The following is a 25957-nucleotide window of genomic DNA, read 5'->3' as shown; positions in this document are numbered from 1 at the left end:
CAAGCATCCTGGCCAGCAGAGGGGGAGCATGTAACACTGTAAAAAAAAAAAAAAAAGTAAAAATAGAAGTCTGGGGTTAGGTGGGTGATGGGTGGAAATGATTCTTTGAAGGGGTTGGTAGGTGCATTGTGTGCAGCAATTATGGTCAGTGTCCCACATTCTACTGTGGTCAGCTGACAGTCAGATCATGAATTGAAATGCAAAATCTATTTTTGTTAAAAAAAAATGTCTTACTAATATGTTATAGTCTCAAGCAGTAGGCTAACGTGACTGCTAGGACCAGTACTTGAAGCATTTCCCTGGTGCAGCTAATGAAATTATGCCATTCCTTTTTGTATTGTATCCCTGCTAAGGGACAACATCGGCTCACAAATACAATGCAAACTATATTCACAGATATATTCAATCTTCCCAGGACCTCTGAACAGTGGACTTTGCCTTTCACACATGTAGCACACAAGAATTAGTCCACCTCTCACATACAGCTCGTCTGGCTAATGTCCAAAAAGCCCAGGGTAGCAGTGCATGTGTGAACACTGCTTCATGGATTAGATCCACAGCAGGGTTTCCTCTACATGTAATTGATTGTGGCGCACTGCCACGGCAAAATAAAAGCCGCCACACCTTCAGAATAATGTTTGTTTTTTTGTTGTTGTTTTTTTACCTTGTTTTTATGTTGTTTTATGTTTATGTTAATATAAATTATTGTATGAAATGTGAATTTTGGCACAAAACATGGTGTTTTTCATGAAATGTGACGCTACGCTGCAGATACCCTTATTTTGAAAAACCAACACCGGACACACCTGCCTGTCTGGCTGCGGCGCGCGAAAGACGAAGAGAGTAGAGACGACAGTCCGATGTGGAGGGAGAGAAAAGGGTGAAAGAAAGGTACCTAAGCTAGGTTATATTTGATACAGTTTTGTTCAAACCCGTGAAAACGAGCCTAATGTTATAGATGGATTAGGCTACAGAAAAAATCCTGAGTCGGGATAAATGTGTTATTGATTGGTTAATACAGGATACGCATAATTTTTTATCATTAGCCGTTTTTATACTGGGCAATAAGCCGCCAATTGGCCGTCCTTTTTGCGGCTAGGTCCGCGGATTTAGACAGAAGGCGGCAAATTGGCGGTCTGTTTTGGTCCGCCAATTTGACACCTCGGAGGGTACACTTATTTCCGCCTCCATTGCTATCTAAATCCGAGACGTCAATGTGCCGGCAATTGCGTGAGATGGGCGGAGGTGTCGATGACCTGCACTGTTGTGTGACCCACAGCGGAGAGTTTTAAAACCAGGAAACAGCTGATCACAGCAATCAGTCCATCACTTCATCCGCGGACGTCAAGATGAGCAACTGGAAAGCCGCTGAGATCCGGGAGATGCTAGCGTCTCCTCGGTCTCTGTAGCTGACAGCTAGCGGACACAACCAAACAGCTACTAGCTGCTGTCAGCTTGTTGTGTAGCGGCAAGCTACGAACGGTCTTTCAAATTAAAAGCCCCCGCTAAGAACCCAGTTCTAAAATCCAATGGGGTGCAATGTAAAGCTCTTATTTTGAAGACAAATTCATTGTCACTGTTCACTGCCCAACTTCGTGCTTCACGTCACGTCACATGTTTACGCCTACCCCAGTGGCGGCCAAGTGGCGGCTTTTGGAAAAGGAGGAATATTAGGCCTCCCTTTTAGAAAGACAAGGCGGCAGGTTGCCGCCCTTACCTTGGAGCAAATGTGCCGCCTTTTCTATCTAAAAAGGGCTACTATTTCAGAGAGATTCTTATTTTTGTTTTATTTTTGAGACCAGGGACAATTGTAACACTTTTTGCAATTTTTAGCAATATATCAAAAACCATTTACACTGGAATAACCAATTTGTTATATTATAAACTTCAATCTGTCAACTGCTGAAATAATGTATTTAAGTGGTTTTATGAAATATATACAGGTTGCAACATTGATTTTAATAAAGTCTCTCCACTGTTACAACCGTCCCAGTGTACAGGGACGGTTGTAACACATGTCAGGGACGGTTGTAACATGTCTAAAATATACATAATGAATCAATCATATAGTCAAAATGGAAAATATTATTTATCAGTAATGTTATTGTTATTAATTTCATGTTTATAAGTAATGATTACCTTTTTTTCATACTACATGACAAAAAAGAGGTGAAGCCGTCAAACTATAGTGCAAGAAAATGATTTAATGGGTAGAACATTTTCATTTCATTCATTTTCATTTCATTCATTTTCTGAAATGATTTAATGGGTAGAACATTTTCATTTCATTCATTTTCATTTCGTTCATTTTCTTAAAGGATTTAATGGGTAGCACCTAACACCAAAACAGTTTAAACATGAACATTCTCAATAACAGAGAGAGGGGAGGTGGGGGGGCTCAGTAGGCCTAGTCCGAGTCACAGTTGTGGCACGTGTAAAAAATCCCTTCCATCCGTGCAGTCCTTGTGTGCCCAGGCTTTACAGGACCAGCACTGGAGCCAGACCTCCCTTGGCCTGGAGAAGCTCTCCAAGCACACAATGCAAACCTCATTTTCATCATCAGATGAGTCCTGAATCTTCTGCTTCTTTGGTTTGGATTTTTTCTTGTTGCCGAAATTCATTTTTCTTTTAGCTGCAGACCTGCTTTTCTCAGCCTCCAGTTGTTCTTTCACTGGAGTATCTGTCAGGACAGCAGTTTCCCTTCTTTTCCTGCCCTTTGTCGTCTGCTTTCTTGGGCCAGCTTTTGGGTGTAGACGGATGGACACGGGTGCAAACGTTGTGTCCATAGCAGAGGATGATGGCTCAGGCTCAGGCTCAGGCTCAAAGACAAACATTGGTGGGATGGAATTCCCCACGGCATTCACTGCACAGGCAAGTGTAATAAGTGTCCCCCGTTCTGCAGAGGTGACTGCACCTACTTGCTTGATTCCCTTTCTGGCCACAATTTTTCCAGGATTTTGCACTGTGGTGATTCCTGTATAGAAAAATATTATTTTATTTAGTGCTTTTATTCTGTAATGCTTTTATTTTGTAAGGCTGTGAGCCTCTGGAAGGTATTTCTGAGGGAGATATAGATAATTTCCACCACACCTGTTTCATCCATGTTCCAGATGTCCTGTGCAGCAAATCTGTGTTTTTCCTGGACAGATAATAAGTTATCAAAAAACGTATTGATGTTTGTCACGTTGAAACTTGTAGCCCATGAGAGGCTTGTAGCCTGAGGGCTTCTTATGGAGAGAGTGGGGTGCCTCTTCAAAAAGGTTGTGAACCAGTCGGCTCCAGCCGTCTCCTTCTCTGCCCAGGTTTCGGGGTACCGGCAATTGTAGGTCTTTGCCAAATCATAGGCAAACTTCCGGACCTAAATTATATAAATTGTTAGTTTAATACACAACAAATGTACATAGCATAGCCTGCTCTAGCTTAATACATATCTAGCCTACCTCCTTTGGGCTCAACCCATAATACAAATCAGCTGCCTGCACCAGGTAGTCTCTTAAGAGGAGCTCCTGCTCTACTGAGAAAACCCTTTTTGGGGTCCAGTAGCCAACTCTGGGCGGTGTCTTTGATCCCTGGCTCCTCTTTTTGTGGAATCGGTGCAGGGTCAAATGGCAAATGCCATATGATTTGGCCACTCCTCTGACTGACTTTCCCTGTCTGATCTCATCAGAAGCCCTTTCCAGCACAGGAAATGGGACTCCCCTGTCTGTCTTCCTCTCTCTGATATTTGGCATCACTGAGTATCTTTATATAAAAAAAGATTATTACCTCAAAATGTGATTTGATGACATTTTACATTTAATTTGCAATGCACAGTGCACATATTACTTTGCACATTAAAGGTACACTATGCAGTTTTTTTTGGTTAATTTATCTTAACTTGAATGGTGAATGGTGGCCGTCTCGCTTCCCCCTGAGTGAGCGGAAAAAACAGCCATGCAACTTTGGGCTGGCGAGAAAACAGCAAATAAATTGCCAAAACTGCATAGTGTCCCTTTAATACCAATATCTGCAACTCTCTCCCTAACCTTAGCTAGTTTTTAAAATATAAAATAAACTTGGTTGGTGATACTGGGACGGTTGTCCCAGTGTGACCAAGCATTTTTTCACCTCATGTGAGCTAGCTTGATTGCTAGTTTGACACTTGTTAGCCATTTCTATTTTTAGCTTACAACACAGTGATTCTAATAATACTTGTTTACATTTATATTTTCTATTGATAGAGGAAACCTGTTACGTTTCAGATACACGTTTTGAACAGCACGACATAACGTTAGCTTAGGTAATGCCCAGGTAATTTTCTGCCATGACTCTTTTCTGGTTACATTGTCAGATGAGTATAAAGAAAAATAAAGTGCTCTCAGCCAGGCTGCAAACTGTGCCATTAGATTAGGCAGTTGTGTATATGCTTGCTACAGTACAAACACTCAGTTTGTAGTCATAATTTCAAATGTTAAAAAATTTCAAGTCTCACAGGAGACAGGAGGGCACAGTTGTGTATGTAGCTGTGCTACAGCCTTGTATTTTTACATTGTAGTTAGGCCTAGGGCTGTGCAATTAATCAAATTTTGATCGTGATTTCGATTTTTGGGTCAAACGATCTCCAAACTAATATAATCGAATTGAAACGATTTATTTGGCATTTTTCGTTGTACAGTAAGCCTAGAGATTTTCGGAAAGAGATGCGCATGCGCAATTCAGTCCCTCCCAAAAGCATTCAACGCGGCCCTGCTGACTGGCACTCACTCAAGTTACGTTTTTCTCGAAATTACATAATTACATAATCGCCATCAGTAAACAGGACGCTGTCTGACTCTGTCACTCGCGGGGAGGGATGCTGTTTTCTGGGGGAAAGTTCACCAAGTCTCAGTCGGGAGGGCTGAATCATCGCGACAAACACTTGGTGAGTTTAAGTTTTTTGCCGGGGACAGACGCTGTTTTTCGGGCAGAAATGTGACGAAGAGTCGGTCGGACAGACACTTCACGTATAACTGCGGTATTTTTTTCCTCATATAAGTTGCCAAAGACACGACCAGTTACTACGATACTGTTGTTTGGTCCTGTAACGTTGCTTTGTGGGACATTTCTCTATTTTGTTGAGTGAAGGGCCTGTTCAGTTATCAGACAGATAACCCGCTCCGCACCGCCGGCTTATCCGTTCACACTGGTTCGGTTCGCCAATACTGCGCGTCAGACACCGATCTCAGACACACTGTATAATGCGATTCCTTAACTGTCAAATTCGGACAGGCACAAGAAAATAACAGCTGCCATTGGATACTTTATAGCTAAAGATATGCACCCAATCGTTTGTCTTATTTGATTTTCTGAGTATATTTATTTTATTCATTAAATGTTTTATAGAAATTGCAGAACAGTTGGATACATATTTGTACATTATTTTCGATTTGAACATTGCGTGTATTTTTTTTAGAGAAATGCTGAATAAATGCATCATGTTTCCAAACTCAAAAATAATCGTTTAAATAATCGTGATTTCAATATTGACCAAAATAATCGTGATTATGATTTTTTCCATAATCGAGCAGCCCTAGTTAGGCCTGTCACGATAATCAATAAATCAATTAATCATACGATAAATTAAAATGAGCTCGATTATTTTGCCGGCCTCGATAATTTCCATTTGCATGCTTGTCTGTTTTCCTCGTGTCTCTCACTAGAACCCTCCTGTCAGTCACTAGCCCCATTCACGCAGCCGTTTGCATGCGGGGATACTGCGCCAATTCTCCGCATCCGCCTTTGTGTGAACGTTTCAGATGCGGTGAGGGGTGAAATTTCGCTGCGCCTCCGGAGGTAGTATCAGAGGCGAACCGAGCCGGTGGCGCGGAGCGAGGGCGTGTCGATCTGATGGTGTTGGTGTCTGATAACTCTACAGATCCTTCACTCAACAAAATAAAAATAAATGTCCCACAAAGCAACGTTACAGGACCAAACAACAGGAACGTAGTAACTGGTCGTGTCTTTGGCAACTTATGTGAGGAAAAAAATACCGCAGTTATTCGTGGAGAAGTGTCTGTCAGCCTGTCGGTCTGACCGACTCTTCGTCACATTTCTGCCCGAAAAACAGCGTCTGTCCCCGGCAAAAAACTTTAACTCACCGAGTGTCTGTCAGCCTGTCGGTCTGACCGACTCTTCGTCACATTTCTGGCCGAAAAACAGCGTCTGTCCCCGGCAAAAAACTTTAACTCACCAAGTGTCTGTCAGCCTGTCGGTCTGACCGACTCTTCGTCACATTTCTGCCCGAAAAACAGCGTCTGTACCCGGCAAAAAACTTTAACTCACCAAGTGTTTGTCGCGCGACGGTCAGTTACTGTTGTCATGGTGACGGTCAGCTCTCCCGACAAGACTCAGTGAACTTAGTGAACCCCGAGAGTGAAATAGTCAGACAGCGTCCAGTTTACTGATGGCGATTATGTAATTATGTAAATTATAGAAAAACGTAACTTTGTCACTTTCCAGGATGTTTGGTGTGTCAGGATCTCAATCACAACAGATTATAACAGCATCCATATGATTATAAACAGACAGCTGGTACATGTTTAGATTAACAGGAGGACACCGGGGAAACACCTTGAAAAAAAACACATACGTCATCGTCATCATCATCACGTGTACCGTCACGCCTCCGCATCACTACAGACAATGGTGCTAACGTTGTTGCTGCAGTAAGGAACCGTGGCTGGCCATGGCTCAATTGCTTTGGCCACAGCCTCCATCTTTATTTATTTTGGATATTTAAAATGTCTTTTTCACATTCCAATGTTAAATATTCTTTAGAAATAAAGGTTTATTGATCTTTGAAAGGGTGTACTTGCATTATTATGCCATTATCATTTTATTAGTTGAAAAATGGTCTCAAAGCGACAATATTATCGTTCATCGCAATAATTTCTAGGACAATTTATCGTCCAGCAAAATTTGTTATCGTGACAGGCCTAATTGTAGCTATTTTCTTCAAATGGATGGACTGCCTTTTTCTTTTGTACACATTCTATGCAGGAAGAGATGTTTATTTGACTGTATTCAGTATAGACTAGTTTAGTTATTTAACTTTGAAATATATCTTTAATTTGTTGTTGTTGTGTTTGTTGTTTTGGCCTAGTGATACTGCAAGATCCTATTTTCAATTATTATTTTCAATTCATGTACCGGAAACCCTATAGTAAATAATGTATTTAGAAAAACATTCAGTTTGAAATAGTCATAATTTCACATTTCAAAATTCATGTTGTCGTCGTCGTCGTCACCCCCTCTTCCACCCGGGCAGACCTCCCCCACGGTTAAAAAAAAAATTCCTGGAGGAAACCCTACACAGTATGTTTAAACGTTGGCCTGCTTATAAACGGTGACGTCACATGTAAATATGTTTCATACGGTAGTAGTCTATCATAGCTAGCTAGCTAACGTTAGCTACAAGCTGACAATGCTAACGATGCTAGTGTTGGACTAATACATACAACAGCAACATCAGGAGCTAACGTTAGCTACATTAACTAAATAATGCAGGGTAATAATACATTTCACCCATCCAAAACAAACCAGCTCATTACCGTTCAACAGAGACACAGCTACCACGGCGTCCGTTTTCAGGCCTTCGACTCCATCAGTTGTCTCCATCACTGAACAGCCACTCCAATGTTGACTCTTGTTTCACCTCTTGAGCTATCCAACTTCTTTTTGTTTGTAGCCTTCTTGTGTTCTGTCTTTCTTCTCTTGCTCTGTTTGGCAGTGCTAGCTGCTGTAGGTACAGCTGCTAATGAAAAGTGTGTCTGTACTTTCTCTGCCATTCTTGTCCGTAAACAATAAGCTCACTCCACCACAGCTCCAGCAGTGCGGTGAATAGACTCCGGTCACCTGCAGTGGGTGATGGGCGGAGTCAGCGGGTGGGCAGGTAAGAACAGATTGATAGACAGGAAGGCTGTCCATACAATATCTTGGGGGCGCTAAAATTGATTGGATGAAGTTATTACAGCCCTGTCGCTGCCACAAACCATGATTTTTTTTTTTAAAAATTTCAAAGTATTTGATATTTTTATTGCTGTCTGGATTTTAAGAGATTTTATACAAATATGATAAAAAATGCTTCTGAACAGATTTACCAACCCCAGCTTTAATGATCTTGAAAGAGTGACTCGTGCTTTTATTACCTCTCGTCTGGATTACTGTAATGCAGTGTTTACATGCCTTGGAAAAGACAAAATATGATTACACAGCTTCAGACTTTTAACTAGATCATGAAAGCGTGATCATATCTTCCCTATTTTAGCTTCCCTTCTCTGGCTGCCTGTCTGTTTTGGAATCAATTTTAAAATTTTACTCTAAACTTTTAAGGCCCTGCATGGTATGGCTCAGAGTACCTTGACTGAGCCTTTACATCACCATTCACCAGTCCGTAGCCTGAGATCCTCTGAAAAAGCTCTGCTAGACATTCCGAAGCCAAGGTTAAAGACCAAGGCTGACAAGGCTTTTGCTGTTAGTGCTCCAACCATTCTGAATAGTTAACCTGAGGATCTTAGACTGGAAAATTCACTGCCTGCCTTTAAATCATCTCTCAAAAATTACTTACTTATTATTGGCAATTTACATGTGTTGTACTTAACTAACTATATCTCAGCAGTAACTGGTTGAATCTGCACCAAACTTCACTCATTTGATTATGCCTGGAGCAGCCCTCCAGGTCATTCACCTTCCAGTGGACAGATTTGTTCATTCCCCACAGTTAAAGTGTAACTCTCGCCAAAATGCAACCTAGGCTTTTTTCGTGAATGTACCCGAGTCAAACCTTCGTGTAAAAGCATAATTACGACGAAAAAGCCACTTTTAAGATTTACCGTAGTTTCGTTTGTGGGTCAAAATCATTTTCAGTTGCGTGCTCGGGGCAGCTGTATGGTAGCATCAAAATCACTATTTTTAAAACACTAAGAAGACTCGACACAACATGAAACTTTGCTCATAGTATCACCAGGGTCTCTACACATGAACACGAGCATTGAGAACATTGTTTGTGTACACAGAGTTTACTAAAAAGAAGGTTTTTGAACAATTAACGTTAGCAGTAGCAGTAGCTGTCCTGCCAGTCGAGATGCGTCGATCCCCGATCCCCGATCCCCGGCGTAACACGGAGCTTTCTCCTCGCCACACTCAGGGATCGGGGATTTAAGAAAAGAGAGGAAGAATGCAGTGTTCCTTTTTTTCTGGGTGACACATGCACAACCAAACAGAACTGCTATTGGAAATAAAGCCAACATGAGGATCTGTTTCAGGTCTTGAGCAGATTCTTTTACCTTTCCATTAGGTCTATCCTTCATCTAAGGCATTCTAACATCTGTCCACAGGCCTGCTTAGACATTTTAATGAGGCTCCTCAGATATTTGCAGCAAGACACAATAGTCCTTTGCAATTATGACCAAGCTGCACTAAGCTCACACACATTTATTCATATTTTTTCTAATTAAAGACATACTGCCTTTGTCAGCCAGTTCTCATACATTTAAGAGTTTTGTTTGATAACTTTGGTGACATTACATAGCTGCATACTGGAAAATCTTTTTTTTTTTTTTTTATTGGTAAGTTTGTTTCCAGTGGTATTACTACATTAAATATTGTTACAAATACTACCTATTATTAAATGTAGTCAGTGCTGTGACACCCAAACCCTCAATTTGGTCTCAGAGGTAAGGAGGGTCTTAATGGTAATGTTTGCAGTGTGTGCTCACATACAAAAGAACTAAAAACATGCTTAATCCAAAAGCAGATTCCGTTGAGGTTTGTAACCTGAATCTTTTACAAATACGGGTTTTGGTTGAGAGCAGCAGTATATGACTATTTGCATTTGACATAGCATTTTGTTATTGTGCTTTTTTCCTTCACAGAGTCAGAAGGGGACCCCACTGTTGACACTGATGAAGGATCCATACATTTTAATTGCAGCTGGTAAGAATATAATATCAGCTTTGTGAACAAACCTGCCACCACACTCTGGAGATGCATCTGTGGGATACTGCCTTTTTATGATGATGCTGTGAAAAGAACAGGAGGAGAAATTGACTCAGATCTTGTATGTTGTCTATTAGACAACACACACAATAAAACACTGTGAACAGTGTTGTGTGTTTTGTTTGTGTGTGTGTGTGTACAGGTGTGTATACGTGTGTGTGTGTGTGTACGTGTGTGTGTGTTTGTGTGTATCCTGTTTGTGTGTGTGGTGACATACATCCACTTTCTGACACTTCTCAGGGTCTTGGGTGCAGTGTTAGCAGGCCAAGCAAAACAGGCCAGTCACCCTCCTTACTACTTCCTCAAGCTGGGGAATCCCAAAATGCCAGGCCAGATGAGATATATGTCCTCCATTGTGGTCTGTGCCTACCACAGGGTCTCATCCTAACTGTATATGCCAAGAATACTTAACAGTTAGGCGTGAAGCAGCAGTGTTGCCTTATTGGTTTGACATTTTCCAGCGTCAATAATAGCCTTAAATCCGCCCAAATTGATAAAAAATAAATACATTAATAAATAATAAATAATAAACAACAAGCTACCAATTAATTCATAAACAATATCCACAGTATTGTGGTTCATCATGATTTCTCAATATGACATAATTGTAAAACAAAAAAGTGTTTACAAGTGTGCAACATTGTACATTGCAATTTTTTTCTGCCCTTTGCCTTAAAAATAAGTATCTAATTGAGTAAACTGAACAAGCCTTGACAGTAGCCCTAAAGTGCCCCCCACACACGCATGAAAAATTAGAGAGAGACGTTAAAGGAAAGAAGAGATAGAAGTGGAAGGAGAAGTTTGCATGCAATCCTCTGCTATCAAAAAGCTAAACAAATAATGATTTTGTGGTGTTGTAGCATAGAGTTATCTGTTACAATGAAAATACATGTTTTATTTTTATTTAATGATGGTAGTCTGGTGGTATGGCAGTGGATACTTCTGTATCTTTTGTCAGATGGCAGCAGGGTGAACAGACAATGGCTGGGTGGGTGTTGTCTTTTAGAATCCTTGGAGCTCAGTGCAGACATCTCACTTCACCAATGTCACTGATGCCATTTCCTGTCCTGGGCCACACGAATCATGCCAGTTTGTGATATTTCCAGTCAGGATGCTTTCTATTGCTCCTCTGTAAAAGTTCACCGGAAAGTGGCTCCTAATTGTCTGTAGGAAGTAGAGCCTTTTCTGTTCTTTCTTAACCAGGGTGGTGATGTGCAGTCTTGTATAAAGTACTTGAAAGTGATACTTGAGTAAAAGTACAAGTATCTTACCAGAAAATGACTTTTTTGTTAGAAATTAAAGTCACCTTTTAAAATATTACTTGAGTAAAAGTCTTAAAGTTAGGGATGTCCCGATCAGGTTTTTTTCCCCCCGATCCCAATCCGAGCTATTTTGTATCTGCCGATACCGAGTCCCGATCCGATACTTAGCCCTAACTAATATTTTCTTAGATAATACAGCTGCATTAAGAAAAAAAAATCACTGCATCCAAGCTGCTCAATAGGTTTTTTATTTTGTTGAACAAAGTAAATACTGCAACATTTGTTTTCATATGTTTTTTTGACAAAAACACCAAGTAAATGTCAGTAACTAAAAAATGTCTTTGGCTCTAATCAATTCCGCTTAGTGCAGCTTTGTAGTAAAACTATAACACTCAAATGAATAACATCACAATTCCACTTAAGTGGTGTAATGGCTAACTGTAACTTTTACATTTACAGTTACAAAAATATACATCAAAATTCCACTTGGTGCTGCATTATAGTAATACAAAAATACTTGAACAGAAATCTCAATTCCACTTAAAAGTGGTGTAAACAGCTCAACCTGAATATTCAACAAAAAAATGAATACCATAAACAAATTAAATAAATGTGAAAAAGCAGCTTAACCTGAACATGAAAAAAACTGTTTCTGTAGCAGCACTGTTATAAAATCTGAATATCGAAATAAAATGTTAAGGCACTCTTGTTATCACAGAAGGCATTTTCTTAAAGTGCTATTGGAGCTACACATGAGATCTTTCTAAGTCTCATTCATTTATCTATCCTCTTTCTCTCACTTCAAAATGAAGTGAAGGTTCTTGTTAAGGAAAACCAGCATCTCCACCCTGTTAGCAGACAGGCGGTTCCTCTTCTCATCAATGATGTTTGAGACTGCACTAAAGAGTCTCTCACTGTCCACACTTGTGCAGGGGGCACAGAGAAACTTGGTAGCAACAGCAGCCAGTGAGGGAAATCGTGTGGCATTTGCCCTCCAGTAATGTAGTGGATTGTCTGACCTTGGGATGGTTTGCTCCGTGAGATAAAGTCTGCACCTGCACAACTGCTGATGAGGGGCTCACAGACCCTGTCTCCGTCTCCCTCTCTTCCAAGATCTGTTACATGGACCTGTTGCTTTTCTATTTCCCACGTGTTCAGCATCTCCTCGATTGCCTCTTTCACATGGTCCGCTGTATGAGACGAAACGTGTGAGCATGCACGTTGTAATTCAAAAGTGGAGTCAATCCAGTGTGCTGTGAGGCTAAGCAATGACATGGGGCAAACATCAGAACTCCAAATGTCTGTCGTAAAGCTTAAAGCAGTCACATCTCTTAAATCACCTCGTAGGTGGTCACGAACTTTGTTGTACATCTCCAGTAGGGCGGTATCCGAAAAGTAATGCTGAGATGGTAGGTCATACCGCGGATTCAGAAACTCTAGAAGACGGCGAAACCCCTGATCCTCAACCACGGAGATTGGCTGGTTATCCAGGGCGATGAATTCAAGGATCTTCTCTGTGATATGTTTGGCCGTGTTGCTGTCGCGAGGATATTTCTCTTTCTTTCTCAAAACATCTGCGAGTGTTTGCTAAGTCGGGGCTTTTGCCTGTGTTGCTCGAGTGAACTCACGGCAGACATTTTAACCACAGGTGTGCGAGTTTAACGAGTCAAGCGCGCGTCTACTTCCTGCCACAAATTGTGCTTCATTTACGACAGCTGACGTAAAAATGATCGGCGCTGGGTTCATGTTCAAAATTGTCGATTCCGATCAGTGAAAAAGTGCCCATATCGGCCCCGATCCCAATCCCGGAGATCGGATCGGGACATCCCTACTTAAAGTACCTGACATTTAGTGTACTTGAGTATCAAAAGTAATTGTCTGATATAAAATGTACTTAAGTATTAAAAGTAAAGGTATCTAAAAAAAAAGTGAGCGGTTAGAATTTTGATTATGAAATTTATTGTGGCTTCCTTACAGTGAAAGCATAATATCCAGGCACAGGAGAAAGAGGCTTGAACTTTTTCAACATTAAAAATTAAACTTCTGCCATCATCAATGGTGACTAGCTCTCTCTCTCAACCTCCCTGTGTGTTATATGGACAAACTGCACGTCTTTCAACTGGCATGAAGTTATTAACTGAAACTGAAAAGGTGTCTGTTCACCTTCAGAAGAAGTTGGTTTTCAAAGTTGCGAGAATTCAGTCTCACTCTTCTTGGACTGAAGACAAGTCCTGCGATGCTGAAGAGCCTTTCACAGGCCGCTGAGGCAGGTAGAGGAGTGTTCAGCTTCACGGAAAGCTTGCACACCACTGGGAAGGATTTCAGCAAGTCCATGTGATCTGCTGAACAGGCCAAGTATCCATCCAGCTATTTGGCACCATCTTGTGCTTGAGACGACTGCAGGGCAGAGAAGAAGTCATCGTCATCAGACGAACTGGACTGGTTGGCATCTGCTAGCTGAAGGGAGGGTTCTTAGATTTGCTGTCTGATGTAGTCAATTCCTGAAATAGTGACAATGAAAATATAAATTATAGATCTAATGCAACTCTCTAACATGTTATGACCCCAAATTTAAGTTTTAATTTAAGGTTTGTTATTTTAATTTTATGTACTATCCATGCATCCATAATTCAAGATTTATTTATTAGTAACCACGGATAAATTTGTTGTGCGGAGAGATTCAAAATATACACTTATTTTTTCACTATCCCCACGTCTTACCTGTTTTGATTGTGGATTCATCCTTTGTCCATGTTGTATGGAATTTTGGAAGTAGAATTGCAGCTGCGATCAACTCAGGGTCTCCTGACGTGGCCAAAACGGTTCTTGATTCCCACCTGCAAGGCAAGTTTATTTGTATAGCACATTTCAGCAACAAGCACTGTGACAAAGTGCCAAAGTAACACATTTTGTGATCAATATGTAAGCCTACATTCACAATATATAACATTAGCCTAACAATAGCCGATAACAACTGAGTTTTGAGGTAATTAATTCAAAGCAAATTTCAAGTTTAACAAAATGCATGGTGCTTTTGAAGACGTGAGTAATCCTGAACGCTCCTCTGTAACCTGCCATTAATTAGCCTAATGTGGTCTAAAAAAAAAAATCCCTCCACTGGTGTAACGCTAATTTACCTAAGGAAATATTCGACCGCCACTTAGGCTATACCAGAAACCGTTATTAACCATTTCAGTATTATGGACATGTCTTCAAGAATTTTGTGTTGAATTAATTCGGAGGGAAAATCATTGGTGTTGTTAAATATCTGCACATTGGCTAATCAGAAAAGTTAACTAGCACACGTTAGCCTGGCCATCACGTTAGCCAGATATCTGAACAGGCTTATGATAACAAATTCATGTTAAATAACGTTGACATTATGGCTTCATTGAATGAAAATTAATTTAACCTACCTCGATGTGCTTCTTCAGGTTGGACGGGGAGTTTTTGAATGCCAAATATTTCAGTGACTCTCGGTAGGCATTACAGGCACTTAATCCAGTAGGAAGACTCTTTCACTCCAACGTACGAAAGTATTTCTTGCAAATACGGCCACAGGTGTGTAACGTTATCTTCGTCACCACCATGGAGTTCACCAAGTTCGCCACTGTAGTCGACATGCTCGTCATCTGCTACCGGTGTGGTAACGTTAGCAGCAGAGCTTGCAGCAGGTGCTTCCATGATGGCATCAATAATGTGACATGCCCGGACAAGCGGAACTTCTTCTTCGCGCTTGGCTTGCCTCGCTTAAAAGTACACATTTTATTTAGGAAATGTAGTGGAGTAAAAGTGAAAGTTGTCAGAAATATAAATAACGAAGTAAAGTACAGATATGTGAAAATTCTACTTAAGTACAGTAATGAAGTATTTGTACTTCGTTACATTACAACACTGGTGATGTGTGATGACCAAGATAAATTCTCAGTGATGGTGGTCACCTGCTCCAACTCAGCTCCACCGATGTAGACAGAGGTGTGTGTCTTGGCCTCCTGTTTTCTAAAATCAACAATGAGCTCCTTGGTTTCACTGACGTTGAGCATTAGATTGTTCTCTGTGTGCAAGATTGCTGATTTCCTCCCAATATGAACCTTAATTGTTGTTTATTATACAGCCGATGATGGTGGTGTTGTCCTCATGCTTCACAATAGAGTTCTCTTTATGTCTGGGAGTGCAGTCATGGGTGTACAGTGTGAACAGGAGGGGGCTGAACACACAGCCCTGGGGGGCTCCGGTGTTGAGCACTAACCTAGAGGAGGTGTGACTGCCAATCCGAACTCTCTGGGGTCCAATAACCCGTTGCAGAGTGTTGTACTAAAGCCTAGTGTTTAGTTTTTGAATCATGGGTGAGATTGTGTTGAATGCTGAGCTGAAGTCAAAAAATAGCGTACTGATGCCATTCGGGTGGCTGATGATGGCAGAGCAAGCAGGTGGACTGGCAGGAGCTGCTGACCTGACATTTTGACGCAATTGTTCCTCTCAATGCACTGCTGTGGGATCAACCAGCTAATGAAGCCGCAGGAAAGTGCAATGCCGTTTCTACAACTGGTCTCACTGAATCCATTGAGCCAACTAACATCCGACACTGCTATTCTATGAGACGGGCAACCAACTGCACCATATGAACAGAGTAACACTGTGGGAGACAAAGCTTCGTGATCACACAGAAAACTGCTCTTTTACCACTCTCCAATCCAGGTAACACCAATCTATTATTTAGTATTATTTATTTCATAAATCTAACTAGTGGTTCTGATATGGCGGTTTATTAGCTGTAGTTTGAGCTGTAGTTTTCCCGGTAAACACAAGGATCTTTGGAATCCTCTTCCGTCTGCTGCTGCTTCTATCAGGGTCACTCATCCTGCAAGTGTAGACAGTTCAGGCGAGCAAGTATTAAGCAGTCGCGCACATGGGAGGGCTGTGCTCATGCTCCTCACAGCCCTGCCATTGCAGAGCAGAAATGCTCCCTCACAAGGATGGATTTACTCTCATGGATACTGTTCTGTGTGCTTTTATCATGTGCATGTGCCTGAATTTTATGTCTGACCTCAGTATCTGGGATGAACCAGGATAGGGTGATAATACAGGCTTCTCTGTAGGCCCTGCTCACCAGGCAGTTGGCATGCAAATGGATTTTATGACAATCATTTAGCAGTATGACGGTAAAGAAAATGGAAGGGACAGACAGAAGGGACACTTGCTCTGTCTGTTGGTTACCACTCCACACCTATCTCTTTAACTTGGTCATATCTCTGATGAAAGGATAACAGCTGGTTTCATGTTGCTGAGGATAGAAGAAGTGGTAGGAGATCTTCACGGCTGTAGTCCTGCTTTCCTCCTGAGACCTGCTTGCCAATTAAGAAGTTCCCAAGGCTAGCCAAGCCGGAAAAGCCTTCTTTTGCAGCCACTGGCCCTGATGATCTTCTGGCCAAAAGTTAAACATCCAAGGAGAACATGTTGCCAGCCTTACCCCAGGATATTAGGGGATACCTTGCAAACAATGGCATCTACTGGATTTTCCCAGTCCACCTTCACTGCATGTTTGGGTTTAACATCTGACCAGTAGTCTGATTCAACTGACTGCTAGGTGGTGCTCAGTTGGCTACTCGGCTCCTTTCTTTACTATGTTCTCATAAACGTGACTGATCTAATGAAAAAACTAGTTGGCTATAAATCTTTGTCCTTATTGCTCTCGTACCAAGTATGCTCATGGGCTAGTTTTGCTCTAACATGGTGTTTATAAAGGAGGCCATGACAACCACAGAAGTCCAGTAACAATGTGTGATTACCTTGCCCCCATGCTTGTCCCTCCCTCAGTAGAACTAGTTCCCAAGTGGTGTCTTCCCAGGTACCCCACCTAGATGTTCCAATTGGCGTGGCTCCTCACCAAATTTGAAGAGCCCACCAGGAGCTATTGCCAACAAGCTCCAGAGTTTAGAGGGATACAAAACACCAAACTGTGACAAGTTTGTGATATTCCTGGAATGGTAATAGGAACACAGGCCAATAGTCATTATGAGCAAAATGTCAAATAAAGGAGATACACAATGAGGTTAACATTCCTAGCAAGTCAAACTAAATCTGTCTACTGTCACAAAGGAATGCTAGACTCGCCCACTAATCTCATCTCTGCTGCATTCTGCTTTGGAACAGAACCTGAGTTTTCAGAAATATCATCAGCTTTGACGTTAAATGTATGGGCCATCACCCTATATCATACCAATGATTAAAATTTTAGTGTGTAGGATTGTAGGAAGTGGGTACCAGCCATTAAGTATGCAGATTTCAACTAACTGAATACCCCTTGCCTCAGCCTCCCTTACGGTGGCTGCTAAAATCTGGTAAAATGCGAGAGGCCTTCTCCAGAGCTAGGTGATTATACATGAAAAAACCACAATTCTGACAACACAGTAACAAAGAGAGCAGTATATGTTAGTATGTCTCTTTATGTGTATATGTGTGTGTGTGTGTGCCTTAATTATTGTATTACATAACACATAAATAAAACAGAATGTGAAAATTTGCTAGTTTTTCTTGATGTACTGTATACAAAATATTAGACAGTATATTTAGTGTTTTACCTCCTAAACTTCATCAATTTTTGTAAATATCTGCTTTTTCTGAATTTGATGGCGGCAACACATTTCAAACAAGTTGGGATGGGGCAACAAAAGACTGGGAAAGTGGTTGAAACTCATTCATCAAACTCACTGTAAATCATTCTGTATTTGTTTACATTTTTGACAGTGCGCTAACACTTTTGGAATTGGAGTTGTAAGAACCAAGGAACAAAAACAGACCGTAATTGACACTGCATCCACTTATCTTTAATCTTCCTTCCCAGGTGCAATTTGTTTTGGAAATATGGCCATTGCCATGATGGAGCCGACGCTGCCAATCTGGATGATGGAAACCATGTGTGCCAGGAAATGGCAGCTAGGTATTTATGACGCTCTGTTGAGTACTTATAAGATGTGCTCATACAGAAAATACTTATTATGTATACAGTTTACTATGTCCTTTCACAAAACGTTCCCCAAACTTTTGGTTCTGGCTCTGTAGTCAATATTTTAAAGAAGTTTATCATGTTCAGTTTTTGTTAACATTATAGAAAATGTGTGAATTCAATTATGTATTATTAAATTTAGATTTAAAAAATGTAATTTTCATATAAATAAATGTCTGTTAAGTCATTATCTATAGCTTAAGGAAGTAACACAATTATGATTGACCCTTTCATCCACTAATGAACGTGATGCAATATTAATATATACCCAGCATTGCGAGTTGGATGTGGGTCTTGGCATTCTCTGAAAAAATGTGGTAGTTAGTAAAAGTCATGTTAATTTACAGAAATTTTACTCATTATTTACTTATAATGAAGTATTTATAGGAAATGCAATGCATCTGTCAGAGAGCTTAAAGCCCCACTCCAGTGTATTTTGGCATTTCCTGAGAGTGATTTTGAGAAGCCGTAGAGGCACAGACAGTGTTTAGTGTCTCCAAAAATCGAAGCCATTGGCTCAAGTATATCTGGTGTTGCATGAGTAGAGTGGCTCCTTTAAGGAATAGGGCACTGCATAATGTGTGCTTGGTCAAGAGAGAGGCCCAGTTACAATTCATTCCCTATACACTCCCACTCCACATCTGTGGAGGTTCTCTTTATTAGGGGGGAGGGTATAAGTACACTGGCTGGCTTTGGTATGCCCTCGCCTTCTCTGACTGAAACAGAAACATAGACAGATGATTCACATATTTTTCACATCTTTCTGTTTGTTATATTCTATATTGTTATGAATATTGTAAAACACATATTTTAATTGTATTTTTTATTATTTTATTATTATTTATATATGTTATTATTATTATTATTATTTCCATTTTATTTATCTTATTGTCCACATAGAATAGACTGTATTTTGTATTTATGTATTGTTTTTATAATTCCTCTGTGCCATTACATTTCTGTTCTTGGAAGAAGCAAATGTAACAGGACCAGTTACTCCCCTTGGATCAATAAAGTAGCCTTTTTCTTATGAGAGGCAAAATATTAATTAAATAGATAAAAGCTCACTCCCACCCTTCTTAGGTCACATTTTGTTTTTTTGTTTGCCAATTTTAATCTGATTAGATCCTTGGTTCTGTTCACAGTTACTGCAATTACACAGCACAGTCAATCAAATCAAATCAAATCTGCACATGTAATGTTTTCTTAACGGCATATCCATACAATATATCCTCTTATTCTGTCATGTGTACACAAAAATAGTAGACAGACATTATTAATTATCCTTAGGAAATAACCTCACCAAACTTGGTATATGGTATTTCTTCCATCACTGAATCAAAGCGGTCCTGCATCAATGCAGACTGTGTTTGTGGGCTTCACAGCCCACTCCCCCTGTAGGTGCACTGGTTTGGAATGATGGCCGACCCTCCATACGAAAGCGCAAACCGAGTGTGAGTGGGTAGGAGGAGGCTGTAGAGGCTGGATTGTAATTGGGCCAGAGAGAGAATGACAGTGGCTGTTCTTGGAGCAGATGGGTGTTGGCAATCAGAGGTGTTTAGCAGGGAAGTTGTCTAGTGGCAGTAAATGCACAGTACAAGGAACCATTTGCCTATGATAAAAACTCCCTGCTAATATCCATGCTACCACTATCTTTACTAATGTTATTGATCTTGCTAGAAAGGCAGTCTGGTTGCAGGTCAGGCGAGCAAGTATTAAGCAGTCGCGCACATGGAAGGGCTGTGCTCATGCTCCTCACAGCCCCGCCCTCGCAGAGCAGAAATGCTCCCTCACAAGGATGGATTTACTCTCACGGATACTGTTCTGTGTGCTTTTATCACGTGCATGTGCCTGCATTTCATGTCTGAACTCAGTATGACGATAGAGAAAATGGAAGGGACAGACAGAAGGGACACTTGCTCTGTCTGGTGGGAACAATTTGCCTATGATAAAACTCCCTGCTAATATCCATGCTATCACTATCTTTACTAATGTTATTGATCTTGCTAGAAAGGCAGTCTGGTTGGTGGTAATGTATTATGTCAGACTAATAACCACACCCCCATTCTCTGTTTGAGAAAGAGCGTTAACTTTTAAAGACAGAGAAACACTGACTGGAGTGGGACTTTAACACTTATTGCTAGCAGTCATCAAAAATGTGTCTATAAAAAGAATGTTAATTTTTAGCATTTGTTGACAGCAGATCAGTTTGAAATACTGAAGGAAGGAATTGAACTATTTTCCCTCATCACAACTGCTAATATTCACACTACACTCTTCCACGCTGAGGAGCCCATTCTTCAAATGTAGCTTTATTCATTCCAACTGTTGTGGTTCCTGTTACATGATACTTAATGTTTGGGGCTTGACTCGAAAAATCTTGGTTATGAGCTAGCTGTTTCGGAAGAAAAAAGGTTTACAATTAATCTCCATTTAAACATTGCCAGGTGCTTATATAAATGCTGTTCTAAGCACCACCATGCATTAAATAAGTGCTGCCAGGTGCCTACATGTGTGTGACTCAAAGCCAATAGATTTGAACTGCAAGTCAGTCAGTCAGTCAGTCAAGATGAAGGGCAGACCACACTAATGAAGCACTCATCCCCTTTTCTGTTTGTTTGAGTAGCCTAAGGAAAATCCCAAGAATGCACTTGGGTGATTTTTTATTATTTATTAGGGCTAGAGCACCGAACGGTGAAAGGACACACTTGAAATGCAAGGAATTATTGTCTCCTTCTTTCTTTCCCTACAATAAATTGCTTTTTTTAGTGGCTAATGGTGCTCAAAAACTCATGAAACATTGCACACGTGTCATAGGTGGTGAAAATGTATGTGCTTTATTGGTTTTACCCATGGGTGGGGCAAAATGGCCTGCTAGCGCCCCCTAAGAACTTTACACACCGGGGATTGGACAAAATGACACAAATATGCAAAATACTCACCTGCTACACACCAGTAGCAGCACGTATTTGTGATAGTATGCTCCAAATACACAAATGGGTATATTATCACATTAAAATGAAACTTAGCACATACAAGCTGACAAGGGACTGGTAGAGAAAAACAGCGCCAGCTTGTAGAACTCTGAGAGGCCCCAGGGATATTCAAGGTTGCACTGCAGCACTGACCGGTTCACTGACAGGGAGAGAGGTCACATTCAACGGGTCATCTCAGCTGACTGTCCTGGGGCTCTAGTCCAGTCTGTAATGATGTATTAATACATTAAGACAAAAAAGTATCTTGTGGCTCTGACCTTAACCCAACAGGAAGTCGGCCATTTTGAATTTATTGCTCATTTTGGTGATTTGCACACGTTGTACAAACAAACTGCTCCTACATCTTCAACCCGATCGACTTAAAATTTCAGTGAGTTTTCACTGATGGGCAACTTATTTATAAATGCCAACATAATCAGACCTCTCAGGTGCTCAGTGACCTTGTGGTTCCACTTTGGGAAATGAAAGGTGCCTTTATGCAAATCCTTATTTGAAAAAACAGCTTATTTTATTCAGGCAATTAACATTATGAATTTGTTATCTGCTGAACTCAAACTAAATCCTGACTGGGATCACTCAAACTGAAACAGTTTCTGAAGAGGGATCAGTCACTTAGTTATTAATGATCTGGCGCTTCATATTTTATGGTGTTAATTGTAGCAAATTACAGTTTGTGTTTTAAATTCTGTATTTTCTTGTTTGTATTAATTGTTGTGTTTGAATTGTCTTTTGTGTATTTGTTGTTGAGTTTAATGTATTTTAAAGGGCCATGTTGGGAAGGGCATTGCAAATTAGCTTAGGCTATAACTGCTATGGTGTGTGGAATATGTTTATTATACATCCTTGTTCCTATACATAAAATAAATAGGGTTAAGGTTAGGGTCAGGGTCACACGTGTTTAGACACCTGACAGTGCTTAATAAACACTGAGCAGTGCTTAGAACTGTGTTAATAAATGCCCGATAGGGTTGAAATTGAAATTAATTGTGAACCTTTTGGCCCATATTGGAGTTATCATAATTATGAGTTTCTCACGTGATGTTCATACCTAACCTCTTTGGTTCGGTTTAAAATGTACCCTGGTGCCTTTTCCAAGTAAGGCTGCGGCTGGTGTGAAAGCTGTCAATGGAACTCATTGTGTAGACCAGACAATCGCACCAGGACAGCTTGAAAAACAGGTGGCTGTCAGTCTGCTTCAGAGCAGACTCTGGTACAGTTTGTTTATGGTGTAAAAGCACAAGGACCAACCACAGATGTTATTATAATAGATACATGATTGTAGCACCATTTCAAGTGCTTCATTTCAAATAAATCCATCTGGTGGTTGGTAACTGTACTTATAATTGATTTGGATCCAAGATGTGTATTTACGCAAAGTCATTTCATATGGTAAGATGTTTGCATGTCAACAATAAGCCCTGAATCATTACTGGACAGGACACATGCCATTCATCCTGTGTCTGTTACCTCATTATTCAACATGCTTGCGATTTGCAGTCTAAAAATACTTATGATAATATTTAGCAGGGTTGGGAAGGTTACTACTTACCAATACAGTTATTAATAATTATATGTCATTCAATTTAGTCAGTAACATAATCCAGATCCATAATCACATAAATAAAGTAACGTAACTTGATTACTTTCCGTTACTTTTGGATTACCTCAATACCAAACATATGCAAATAAAGACGAGAAAATCAATAAAATGACCATTTAATCTTTCCCGGAATACAGTGACCTTTTTTGTATCCAGATTATATAACCCTGCTACATGTATTCCATTACTGAGTTATTTGCTTGTGAGCTCTTTGAGACACCAAAGAACATAAATCAACATCAGAAGCGTTAAAGGGCTGCATAAACTGCCGTGCCATCATCATTTGCCCACCTGGGTCATGATGATTATGGTTATCGCCAACACACTGCAATTAATGCATTACCTGTCAGTCTGTATGACTTTATGTTCACTCTTGTGGGTTCATTTGTAAAATGCCAATGTGAACAGGAACCAGACCAGAACTAAAATGCAGCAATGTATCTTTTTTTTTCAGAAGGTACAGACCAAATTAACCAAATTACAGGCGTGAAAACACCCCAAGTCATCACTTTTATAAATTATCATCAGTAATTGCTCCTCTTTTTCTGATCTTATTTACATAATATACATACATTGTTTTACTGAGTGACTTGACGTAGTGCGAAAGTGTCACTCCTCCATCCTGCTAGATATTTTCTATACAGAGGCTGCCTACAGTCTTTGTTTTAATATGAAGTCTAGGTTAGATAAAAAAAAGGATGAGAACAGGATATTAGGGTGTCATATGCTGGCAGGTGGAAGGCACAAGTCTTCTTACAGACAATGGAAGATGTACAGCTGCTGAGTGATGAGGCAGTGATAGAGATCTGCTTATCTTGGAAATCCTGCCCACATGTTGAGTCTCTCATCTCTCTTTCTCTGTCTGTCTTTGGCCCAGGCGTTGCTTTCTTACCAGCTTCCATCTCCTACCTTATTGGAACCAACATCTTCGGCACGTTGGCACACAAGATGGGGAGGTAGGGAGGGAAATGATCTTTATCCATGTGTCTGTCTCTGTCTCCCACTGGGGATGTGATATCTGTTTCCGCTCCTCTAAATGAGTTTTCAGTGTTTTTTAGTGTTTATGAGGCTGCTTTATTGAAGCCTTGATGATACATGCCATCCATAATTTCTGTGTTCATGTCTTGTCCTTGAATTGTATCTGGGATTTTACATTCAGAATTCTTGTTGCGTATTGCCATTAACCTTTTCATTACTGTCACAAACCAATCCTTTTTTTATATAAAATGGGACTTAAAATATTCCAATTTAACCATATCAAACAAATACTATACTATTGCTTCTAATGCTATTGGCATTGCCTCTTCCACAGGTTTAATGCTGCAGTGCTGCCCCTTCTGTCTCTACTCTACACTGCCAATTATTAAGACTGCTGTTTCTGTCATGACGTTTTCAGCTTTAACTTCTATTTTATTTTAACTCAGTATCACATACTGTATATGGAAGAAAAACGCCGCTCACCGGTATCAAACTTCGCTGAGGTACTGCAGCTATAAAACATCAGACTAGAACAGAGAACAGCACTCCATCTGTGCAAAAATCAGTTTAATGTGTGCAAGCTCATGTTAGCTCTGAGACATTCTTCGAGGCTTGAACAGGCAGCTTGCTTTGTTCTGTCCTAACTCAGTAACACATACAATGTAGTACAACTACAACAAAAAAAATGTCAAAATTTTACATGTTTGTTTTCTTTATTGATCTTCCAGCTGTAACTTGTTATGACTTCAGTCATAATACACTTATGTCAGTACTGTATTTTGACTCCATGTCTAAACTTTAAATTAACTAACTACTGTTGCTTTCTGTTAGCTGAGCAGAGAGAGTTACCCCTAGATTCCACCAGATACGTGTCCGGTCTGGCTCCGCTCAGTCACGGCTCCGCCACGGCAGCAGAGCTGATAGGTTCCACTCTAGTCTATGTGTTAACTTCCACTGGCTCCGCTGCGTTGCGTGTCTGCTCCGTCCCAGTTCCGGTAGTCCAGAGCCTACCGGAGCAGATACGCAGGACTTCTATTTCTGCTGGATGCCAGAGCACGACACAGCAATTCAGCCGAATTCAGCACAGAGCAGACAGGAAGTCACACACCAAAACAACAACATAACATCTGGTTAATTTTCAAAATAAAACACTCCAGCACAAAAATCTCAAAAAAGAGAAAAAATACAAGCACTTCTACTAATCCTTCGTTTGGCAACACTTCGTGTTGTTGTCTTTATAACACATACCTATAATTACCGCGGGAACTCCTCGGTCTCGCAACTCCAGCTGTCCGGCAGTGCAGGACTCAAAACGCAGCCAGTGGGGGCTGCTGGACGATGGATGACGGAGCAAAACCGTACGGGAACCGGAACGCAACGCACATGCATCCAGTGGAATCTCCGGGTTTTGTTGTGGAAAGCTGATCTGAGTCTTTCACAACGAAATCCACAGTCCCAGCATTAAACAACTTGTCCACAGGCTTGTATAGACAACTGAGAGAGATGGGGAAGGTCTCATTTTTCACATCATGTTACAATCTGCTCACATTTGGACAATAAAAAAGTGATTAATACTACATTGCTGATTGCTACAATTTGTTACATGGGGCCCTTTAAGTACATTCAAAATGTATATTAAAGAAACAAGACAAAGACAATCCAGACAAACTCTTAAGGCCTCTGGCTCCATGGCTTACTGAGCAGCTAGCTACAGCCAAAGATAGTTAGCAAAGTATAGCAGTTGTCGGTTGGTGAAATGCTGCCCCCTATGTTATTGGAGGTACCTTCAAATTCTGGCCATATTCTACAAATTACACTTTTAATAACAATAATAGTAATAGTTTCCAGCTATTGTATCTTTTATCGACAGTCCAATTTCCCGAAAAGCTGCCAGAAGCACGTTTCAAACAAGCTGGGATGGGGCAACAAAAGATAGGGAGAGTTGTGGAATGATCAAAAAACACCTGTTTGGGACATTCCACAGGTAAACAGGTTGAATGGTAACAGGTGATTGTATTGTGCATAAGCAAGGATGGGGCGTGGTTCACCACTTGTATAAAGGATATTACTATAGAGGCTCAGGGACATTTTATGAAACCAA

General features: G+C 40.6%; 1 protein-coding gene across 1 annotated transcript in view; it reads left to right on the top strand.

The window, feature by feature from the left end:
- The window catches only part of slc18a2 (solute carrier family 18 member 2), a 106537-nt gene that overhangs the window by 68630 nt on the left and 11950 nt on the right, over positions 1–25957 (top strand). The window contains exons 8-10 of the mRNA XM_073482487.1: positions 9891–9951; positions 18121–18216; positions 23756–23834. Coding sequence (XP_073338588.1) covers positions 9891–9951; positions 18121–18216; positions 23756–23834 — 236 coding nt within the window. The remainder of the gene's footprint in view (positions 1–9890; positions 9952–18120; positions 18217–23755; positions 23835–25957) is intronic.

Source organism: Pagrus major, chromosome 15 (assembly GCF_040436345.1).
Source record: "Pagrus major chromosome 15, Pma_NU_1.0".
NCBI classification, from domain to species: Eukaryota; Metazoa; Chordata; class Actinopteri; order Spariformes; family Sparidae; genus Pagrus; species Pagrus major.
Note: the sequence above shows the minus strand (reverse complement) of the source record. Positions and strands in the feature narration are given on the sequence as shown.